The following is a 10,034-nucleotide window of genomic DNA, read 5'->3' as shown; positions in this document are numbered from 1 at the left end:
GCATAGGGTATATCAGTGGTTCCTAACTTTTTGGTTATTGTACCACCAACTGAATTTAGCCTTGCCCGGAGTACCCCTGAAGTACCCCCATGTGCATTTTACCAGTAAGCCGATGGTCTCAAGTACCCCCTGTGGTTAGGCCAAGAACCCTCAGGGTCCTAGTACCTGGTTGGGAACCACTGGGCTATACTGTATGTGCCCCTCTCACCAGGCTCGAATACGACTCTCACATTATTAACTCATGTAGAGTATCTCAACAGCATGGTATGTTAGGTGAGAAGGACATCTCCAATAAGAATCCCTATTGTAAACTGTCTAGGGTGATGACAATAGGGTATTAACTAGAGGTCGATCGTTTAATCTGAATGGCCGATTAATTAGGGGGTCCGATTTCAAGTTTTCATAACAATCGGAAATCGGTATATTTGGGTGCCGATTTTGCCGATTAGAAAAAAATATATATTTTTTTTTTACACCTTTATTTAACTAGGCAAGTCAGTTAAGAACACGTTCTTATTTACAATGACGGTCTAGGAACGTTGTAGAACAACAGATTTTTACCTTGTCAGCTGGGGGATCAATCTTGCACCCGTACGCTCTAACCACCTGATTACATTACATTCCACGAGGAGCCTGCCTGTTACGCGAATGCAGTAAGCCAAGGTAAGTTGCTAGCTAGCATTACATTTATCTTATAAAAACAATCAATCAACGACTGTCGTTGCTCCAATGTGTACTAACCATAAACTTCAATGCCTTTGTTAAAATCAATACACAAGTGTATATTTTTAAACCTGCATATTTAGCGAAAAGAAATCCAGGTTAGCAGGCAATATTAACCAGGTGAAATTGTGTCAGGGTATAACGTTATGCAACAGTTTGGGCCGCCTGGCTCTTTGCAAACTAATTTGCCAGAATTTTACATAATTATGACATAACATTGAAGGTTGTGCAATACTTAGACTCATGGATGCCACCCGTTAGATAAAATATGGAATGGAATAAACGTTTTGTTTTCGAGGTGATAGTTTCGGTTTGACCTAAGGCTCGTATTTCTGTGTGTTTATTATAGTTAAGTCTATGATTTGATATTTGATAGAGCAGTCTGACTGAGGGGTGGTAGGCAGCAGGAGGCTCGTAATAGTCAAAGGTATATGGTTTAGAGAGAGATAGTCGACGTGTTATAATTCCTGCAATAACTTGCGGCTGAACTTGAAAGAGGTTCCTTCGTTATTTTACCGTTCATGTCTTCCATAGAGAATGTCTTGATCTACTTCAAACAAGGGTATTACATGTATCTTGGTTATCTGTCAAATCTATTGTTGGCTAAATCTGGAGAAATTACGGACCATGTAAAACTGTTGGTCACCAAATCCGGCTAGAAGGACCAAGTAAAAAATGGTTGGCTGGAATGCCCTCACCCGTCTGAGCATAACTTCCCAAACATGGATTCATGCAAAACAAGCATTTAATGTTCGGTAATGGGATGCCACAATAACTGGCAGAAACGGAAGCTGTTCATGGAGCAGGAAGGTTTTGACCACTAAACTATTTTGAGATTGGAGTGCAGTTGTGCAGCTGTGCACCTTTTGATTTGCACCCACCTCCTATGGATGAGGAGTCTCTTCGGCTTTGGCTCAAACCATTGAACTTGAAGAAACCACCAAACCGACCCTATGTGTGTTCTTATCACTTGGTGGACAAGAGACCGACTGAAGAGCATTCTTTCCCTGAGAAGTGACTAGCCTAGATGCTCCAGTTAGGCTGGACTCAAACTTTTAACAATGATTTTTTCTGATAAAAAAAGTTCATTGCATCCTCCGTGGAGCCAGTTTCATAATATTACCATATCCCAGCTTCTTGCCGTAGTTTTAAATAATCAACAAAAAAACAGGCCTTATTTTGGGCATTTTTTCACCCGTCCAGCTCCAGTTCTATGCCCAGCCCATTGTTCTACGTCACAATGCCTGCTTCACTATTGTTGGCATTGAGACCTGCCCACGTTGTAACGTAAACAACAACAAAATTGTTCATGGAACTCTGAGGTCGTCCCATTGTTTCCAATAGGGGAAATATACAGTTGAAGTCGGAAGTTTACATACACCTTAGCCAAATATATTTAAACTCAGTTTTCACAATTCCTGAAATTTAATCTAGTAAGAATCCCCTCTCTTAGGTCAGTTAGGATCACCACTTTATTTTAAGAATGTGAAATGTCAGAATAATAGTAGAGAGAATGATTTGTTTCAGCTTGTATTTCTTTCATCACATTCCCAGTGGGTCAGAAATTTACATAAACTCAATTAATATTTGGTAGCATTGCCTTTAAATGGTTTAACTTGGGTCAAATGTTTCGGGTAGCCTTCCACAAGCTTCTCACAATAAGTTAGGTGAATTTTGGCCCATTCCTCCTGACAGCAAGCAATTCAGGAAAAACTCCCTAGAAAGGCCAGAACCTTGGAATAAACCTATAGAGCAGGGGTCCCCAAACTTTTTCCTGTGAGGGCCACATAACTTTTCCCTTCTCTGATGGGGGCCGGTGTCAGTTTGTAACAGAAAAGTGTGACGATCGTAGGGGAGCTTAAAAAATGTATTGTTTTCCAGAAAGCCACACATAACCAAATAACCATTTCCAGGTTCTTTACAGAAAAAAGTCAGGAAACAAATAATAACACTATTAATGAAATAAATAATAACTAAATAACCCTCTCTGAGTTCTTCACAGAAAAAAACAGGAAATAAATAATAACTAAATAACTCTCTCTGGGTTCTTCATAGAAAAAAAAGCCATGGAACATTAACTTTCTGTCGTGCCATGCACAATCTTAACAGAAAAGTTCAGCTCAGTTGTCAGAGCAGAATCTCTCTGACACATATGAGCAGTCTCTTAAAGTTCTTGTGTTCCTTCCTTATAATCCTTTTGTAGGTTCCAGTAGGCTTGTAGACACCGCTGTTTGCAGCTCTCTCTCATCAACTTCCCTGTGAAAACCACAAAAGAAGCAGGTTGAGAAACTGAACTAAGTGATACAGCACCTACACAGCACAATACATTTCACTACCAGTATGGTTGTAAAGATGGATTTTATCCCAGTAGATTTTATTATGATTATATTTGTTTATGCTCAGAATGACTCATTCAAGTCAGAAAAGTGAGCTTACCTATCTATGTATGTTCATCAGTGTGAACTGTGGGCCTGCATCTGGCTGGTGAGAAGTTGAATATCAGGTTCCATTCTAGTTACAGCCAGTCTCAAGCACTGATGCAAATGTTCATCTGTCAATCTTGATCTCATCGGGGTTTTCAGCAGTTTCATGCGAGAAAAGGTTTTCTCGCAGATATACGTGCTGCCAAAAACTGTGGACATTTTCATTGCGTGTTTTTTGATGTTTGGATATGTGTCGTTTGGGAGGGCGGCATAGAAGTCAATGAGACTGTTGGGCTTGAGTGCGTCTTTCAGAACATCACAGTTCTGTAACTCAGCCAACTCAAACTGATATGAAGGCTGGGCTTCATCAATGTCGGCAACAAAGGGGTTCTGAAAAGACGGATTTCTTTTGCATGAACATGTAGTTCACTGAATCGCACACCGAACTCCGCCTTCAGCATTTCCAGTGCTTCCACGCACTTTTCAGCTGGGAACGGGACCGCTGGGTTCTCTGTCGACAGGTTTTGGGTAGCAGGAAGATGGACGAAGTTGCGCTTTTTCACCTCAAATGCTTTTATGTGTGAATACATGTCGCAAATGAGTTTCCCTCGCCTTGTAGCTGCAAGTTAAGGCTGTTAAGTATTTCTGTCACGTCTGTTAAAAATGCGAGGTGCCATTTCCATTCTGGGTCGATCAGCTCTGGGACCGTTTTGTTTTGATTTCTTCAACGCGTCTGGTGATTGTACTCGCCGACAGACTTACGGCATTAAATGCATCTTTCTTCTCGGGACACACCTCCTCCGCGACAGCATCCATACATTTCTTAACAAACTCTCCGTCAGTGAAAGGCTTACCGCTTCTTGCTATCAGTTTAGCAACCCGAAAGCTGGCCCGAACGGATGCCTGGTTCAGCTGAGCTTGGCGTACAAATGTATTCTGCTGAGATAGTAGTCCACTTTTTAGCTTTGAGAGTTTGTCTGCTCGTATTTGGCCTTGCAAGCTATCGTACTTGTCTTTGTGACGGGATTCATAGTGTCGGCAAAGATTGTATTCTTTGAATACCGCCACAGTCTCTTGACAGATGAGACAAACAGCCTTTTCTTTGCATTGAACAAAAAAATAATCGTTTGTCCACTGCAGGTCCCTGCATTCTGAATCAATTTTTCTCTTACCTAACCTTTTCGCCATTATTCCGTTCTCTCTTTGACAGGGCCGGGCCTAGGATTTTTTTCTGGAGGCCAAATAGGAAAAAAAATCGATAGCGTCTCTGGTATTGTTCAGAGGGCCGGGCCAAATGTGCTGACGGGCCGTATCCGGCCCGCGGGCCGAGTTTGGTGACCACTGCTATAGAGGAACCAGGCTATGAGGGGTGGCCAGTCCTCTTCTGGTTGTGCCGGGTGGAGATTATAATAGGACATGGCCAAGATGTTCAAATGTTCATAGATGACCAGCAGGGTCAAATAATAATAATCAGTGGTTGTCGAGGGTGCAACAGGTCAGCACCTCAGCAGTAAATGTCAGTTGGCTTTTCATAGCCGATCATTGAGTATCTCTACCGCTCCTGCTGTCTCGAGAGAGTTGAAAACAACAGGTCTGGGACAGGGAGCACGTCCGTGAACAGGTCAGTGTTCCATAGCCACAGGGAGAACAGTTGAAACTGGAGCAGCAGCACAGCCAGGTGGACTGGGGACAGCAAGGAGTCATCAGGCCAGGTAGTCCTGAGGCATGGTCTAGGGCTCAGGTCCTCAGAGAGAAAGAAAGAACGAGAGAAAGAGAGAATTAGAGAGAGCATACTTAAATTCACACAGGACACAGATAAGACAGGAGAAATACTCCCGATATAACAGACTTAAACCTAACCCCCCGAAACATAAACTACTGCAGCATAAATACTGGAGGCTGAGTCAGTAGAGGTCGGGAGACATTGTGGCCCAATCCGACGATACCCCGGACAGGGATATAGAAGCAGGATATAACCCTACCCACTTTGCCAAAGGACAGTCCCCACACCACTAAAGGGATATCTTCAACCACCAACTTACCATCCTGAGACAAGGCCGAGTGTAGCCCACAAAGAACTCCGCCACGGCACAACCCAAGGGGGCGCCAACCCAGACAGGAAGATCACGTCAGTGACTCAACCCACTCAAGTGACGCACCCCTCCTAGGGACGGCATGGAAGGGCACCAGTAAGCAAATTGATATAAAACAACCCCACAACATTTTTAAATGATCACAAATTTCCACAAAATGAGCACAAATGTACATAAAACATGGCTACAAATAATGAAACGAGCTCACGAATTGTAAAACGTCCACGTACTATAATATACATCCACTATACTTTTAGTTTTGGATCTTATGATAATATACCCTGGAGGTCGGGACCCACAGGGCAGGTGCCCTGCTTGCCCATTCAGTAATCTGGCCCTGATCATCAAGTTAAACCACAGGTATTGTTGTTACACATCCTCACTCTGTCTTGGAGGATAAAACTGAGACTGTAGCCAGCTTCCATTCTACCTAATTTTATTGTCCAAAGAATGTTCTCATAGTCCAGAAGTATTGGATGAAAATCCACAATGTTGGTGCCATACAGGAGCACTGACCAATCTGCCTCCAAAAAAGAGGACTGCTGTTTTTGAGGATGGTGTGGAGGTCAGTGGTTGATGATCTGAGCACCCCCTGAGATGGTGAGTATGGTTTCAGTAGACCACTATTGGGCTGGCAGATCAGATAGGAGCTTCGAGGAAAGGTCATTTCGTGCTTTGAATGTGGTTCATATGACCCTATAGTGGATTCAGGACTTGGACAAGGAGTCAATGCAGTTTAAAGATACATTTACATGGGGGTTTGGATGATAATGTCAAATTTCTTAGAATGAACTAAAATATTGGAGTTTGGGGACTGGAGGGGATAATAGTCAAGTTGGGAAATATTCAGATATTCCTGTTGAAAAGAGAAAAGACAGAAAGATATAATCTTACAGTATATTAAATTCATCCCATTGGGCAAAACCTGGTTGAATAAACGTTGTTTCCACCTCATTTCAACAACAACAAAAAATCTATGTGATGATGGTGAATCACAGAAGAAAACACAATTGGATTTTTTTCACCCACCTTTAACCAACATTTTTGGTTGATTTCACATTTTGGTTGAGTTCCCAAATTTTATATCAAAACTAGACATTGAACTGAATCATATCAGCTCATTTGTCACACTTCTAATAATCTAGAGAGAATCTACTTTTCTTTGAGGTTAACCTTTGAGATGACCTCCCTCAAGGATTCTCTTTCTTTCCTCAGAGCGAATTTGTCCCACATTTTAGCAAAGTCGCCATTGGTGGCCACTTTTCTCAAGATATTGCAACCTTGATGCCTGTGGACAACGATATTAATATAATCTTAAACGTGTAACATATCAAATAATTTCTGCTGTCTGATTAAAAACAGTACTCAATTGATGGCAACCTGAGAAAAAATAAGACATACATTAGGTAGAATTTGCAAGAGGGTCGTTTGAGTAATGCACCGCATTCTATTATTACCTGATCTACGAATCATCTCAACAATATAACAACTGGGTATTAACCGTTCCTTATTATGAAAATCTTAGCGAATCTGCACAGTGCTTGGCTCAGGCTGACCACTGTGATCAAGTAGGGTTGTCTTCATTAGACACCAAACAGAAGGAAGGAAACTGAACTGGACTCATTTACATTGGTAATTTTTACCCCAATTTCGTGGTATTCAATTGATAGTGACAATCTTTTCCCATCGCTGCAACTCCCGTAAGGACTCTGGAGAGGCGAAGGTCGAGAGCCGTGCGTCCTCCGAAACACAACCCAGCCAAGCCGCACTGCTTCTTGACACAATGCCCGCTTAACCTGGAAGCACCAATGTGTCGGAGGAAACACCATACACCTGGTGACCGTGTCCGTGCATTGCACCCCGCCCACCACAGGAGGTCACTTGTTGGCGATGGGAGAAGAACATCCCTGCCGGCCAAACATCCCGGCTAAGCTTTTATCTTTTTAACTTTCAAACCCACATGAGTGCCTGGACTTGGATTTTCCTATGCCACGTAGAACTTATTTGTGTTCATAATTTTTCCTTTTTGTCTTCAATTACTATTCTCCTCCAAGAGAACCTGTGGTTGTTTTGGAATACCTAAAATCTGCAATTCAATCCATGACACGCTTTAGCATAGATGCTGTAGACAGCCGACAATGTGGCTTTTAAAGTCAATTTCAATTTGTATTTGTGTAAAACACTGCAGATGTTGACTCTAGACTAAATTGCCTTTAAAAGCTGCATTGTCGGCGATCTAGTGCTATAGCGAGCCATGGATTGAATCCCGGCCTTAACTGTTATGTTGAAGCAAGCTACTTTACAGGAGGAACTTCCCACCTGACTTCCTGTGCAGGGTCCACAGCCAATTTACTGACGGCAATCAAGAAACGGTCAGTGAGGCCTTTCTTTCCCGACAGGAGACGAGCCGTCCCCATGACCTCAGCCAGTCTCTCCAGGTCCTGAGCAGTGCAGCTCCTCACCGCAGCGTTACGATGGCTGAGGAAGGAAAAACAGAGCACATCAGTTACATGTCATAGAGATACTTGAGTTAGGAGATGAATGATAATGGTTTGTATTGATGAAGTCTCATCAATGGATCAAAATGTTCGGTAAGGCTTTATATTAAGGTCCCTTAATATACCATTAATAAACTGTTTGTAAAGAGTTTACTTACCATTAATTAATCATTATTCCTACATTTGAAAATGTCAAGAAATCTATAAATAGTTATTTACACATTTATAAATGCTATTTTAAATGATTTGTTCATGATTTATCAGATAATTAATAAGGTGTTTGATCATAGTAGTATTTCACAATTTGTAAATGATTAATAATGTACTACTAATGTACTATAAACCAGTTATAAATGAGTTATTTTCAAGGCATTTGTTAATGGTTGATTAATGGTTTGACTCACCATTTATATACATATTTATAAATGTATTTTTAAATGTCACAAATGGTGTATTTATTAATGAGTGCATTTATGAATGTGAGTACATGCACTTACTAATACCTCAAATGCCTTACTAATAGCCGCTCATCTAAAATGTTCACTATATATACACTTCATAAAGGTTTATAAATTACTTGTTACTCCCCAAAGGCTAGCACACATCAGTAGACAGTACCTCTCCACCAATGGTTAAAAATAATCTAAGTAACGCAATGGTAAAATAAGAAGTACACAACACAAGGAAGTATAAGACATAACAAAAAAATCTGATTCCATTAAAATGTGACTTCTAGCGTTGGGGTGAGTTGCTGCAGGAAGTGTTGTGGAATAACCTTGCATGCTGATGAAAAAGGCAGTTAATTAAAAACTAGCAGTATTTCAATCTTCTCAATTTTGAGGATTGGATAATGGGATAATTCGTGGAAGTCCGGATCTACCCCTTAGTGAGTGTTAATTGACCCCTCTCCCTCTTTACCTCAGCCCACCGACCAGCAGGGCATTCATGACACGGGTAGGGGTGCAGCTCTGCACCATGTGACCCAGGGCAATGTTGGCGCCCAGCCGGATGAAGGCGTTGGCCTCGCTGGCTTTGTGGAGCAGCACGCGTCCCCCCCTCCACCTCACTGTCCATGGCCCTCTGGAGGTGGACGTACATGTCACCCAGTGTGGCCATGGCAGCACAGGACACTGCAGAGCGCAGGTTCTTCACCTGAATCATAATAACACGCACAGGACCAGATATTAATGTTGAGCTGTACAACCCACAAACATCAGAAACATGACACAATAATTTGACTTGTTCTCCAAATGTAGCAGATTTGTGCAGATGAATGAATAGGGCAGTGAATGAATACAGCTACCTCATTTATAATGGCAAGGCAGATATCATGGAGTTTAGGCATCAGTATGTCCATGTGGTTCTGAGCCATTACACGGAGAGAGGTCAAGCCCTCGATCTTCTTCTCCCTGCAATTTAGTGAAAGAAACGTAAGCATTTTCCACAACATTTTCCAAAAATCTTATAATGATGTTCATCAATTAGGACTCTGTTCTCTTAATTTCAGAAGTTTCTACGCTCTGTAGCTCAAATCTACATTTCCAAGGACACTACACTGTGCTTCCTTTAGCCTAGCTCCATTGGTCTTGTCGACAGTGAATGCTCACCAGTCATCAGAGGCAGAGTGGAGCAGCTTGAAGGTCTTAGTCAGGTCCTGCTCTGGGTTGGACAGGGGCTGCAATCTGGCCTGGTTCTTTATTTGGCCCTTTGGCTCACTGGCTGCCATCTTGTCTATGGGTTGACAGCAGACATCTATCTCTCTATGAACTGTCTGTATTTATTTATGTATTTACTCATTTCCATATCTGTTTGTAGCTTTTAACACAAGTTCATTATGATATCATTTTAAAATTAGCACATATATTTTTGGTGCTCACCCTGCTCAGAAGAAGGGTCCAATTAGCCTTGAGTAAAGGTTATCTCACTGTGAAACAGGCAAATCAAGTGTGGAAAAATGTCTTAGCCCTGGGCTAAAGCCATTTTGTCCCTTCCCTTCCTACTGTTTTTCTATCACCCTACCTAGCTTCATCTCCCTGTCTTATTTACATTAGTGTGAGTACATGAGAGGGACTGACCTGAGCCGGTGGCAGCCTTTGGCAGGCTAAGGAACCTTATAGGCCGAGGCTGTTTGCTCCTGGGCTTGGTAGGAGGGGAGCAGGCCTGGGTGGGCTGTCACGCAACTTGACCGGGGTGCCAACATCCAAGTAGTCACAGAGCTCCGCAGGGTGTTCATATCCACTCAGCTCAGGCTTCCCAGAGAGCTGGTGGCTATTTCCCCCATGGACATGTCAGAGCTC

At 42.3% G+C, this 10,034-nt stretch overlaps 1 protein-coding gene across 1 annotated transcript; it reads right to left on the bottom strand.

Moving 5' to 3' along the window:
- Positions 1-8,229: 8,229 nt before the first annotated feature.
- LOC127926506 (TOG array regulator of axonemal microtubules protein 1-like) lies at positions 8,230-9,595 on the bottom strand. Its single transcript, XM_052511885.1, has 2 exons — positions 9,041-9,595; positions 8,230-8,889 (listed from the first exon to the last, which is right to left on the bottom strand). The coding sequence occupies exons 1-2, from the start codon at positions 9,185-9,187 to the stop codon at positions 8,614-8,616; spliced, it is 423 nt and encodes a 140-aa protein (XP_052367845.1). The 5' UTR covers positions 9,188-9,595; the 3' UTR covers positions 8,230-8,613.
- Positions 9,596-10,034: the final 439 nt, after the last annotated feature.

The sequence above is a fragment of the Oncorhynchus keta genome, unplaced genomic scaffold (assembly GCF_023373465.1).
Source record: "Oncorhynchus keta strain PuntledgeMale-10-30-2019 unplaced genomic scaffold, Oket_V2 Un_contig_7663_pilon_pilon, whole genome shotgun sequence".
Lineage (NCBI taxonomy): Eukaryota > Metazoa > Chordata > Actinopteri > Salmoniformes > Salmonidae > Oncorhynchus > Oncorhynchus keta.
This window is presented reverse-complemented; position numbering and strand designations above follow the sequence as displayed.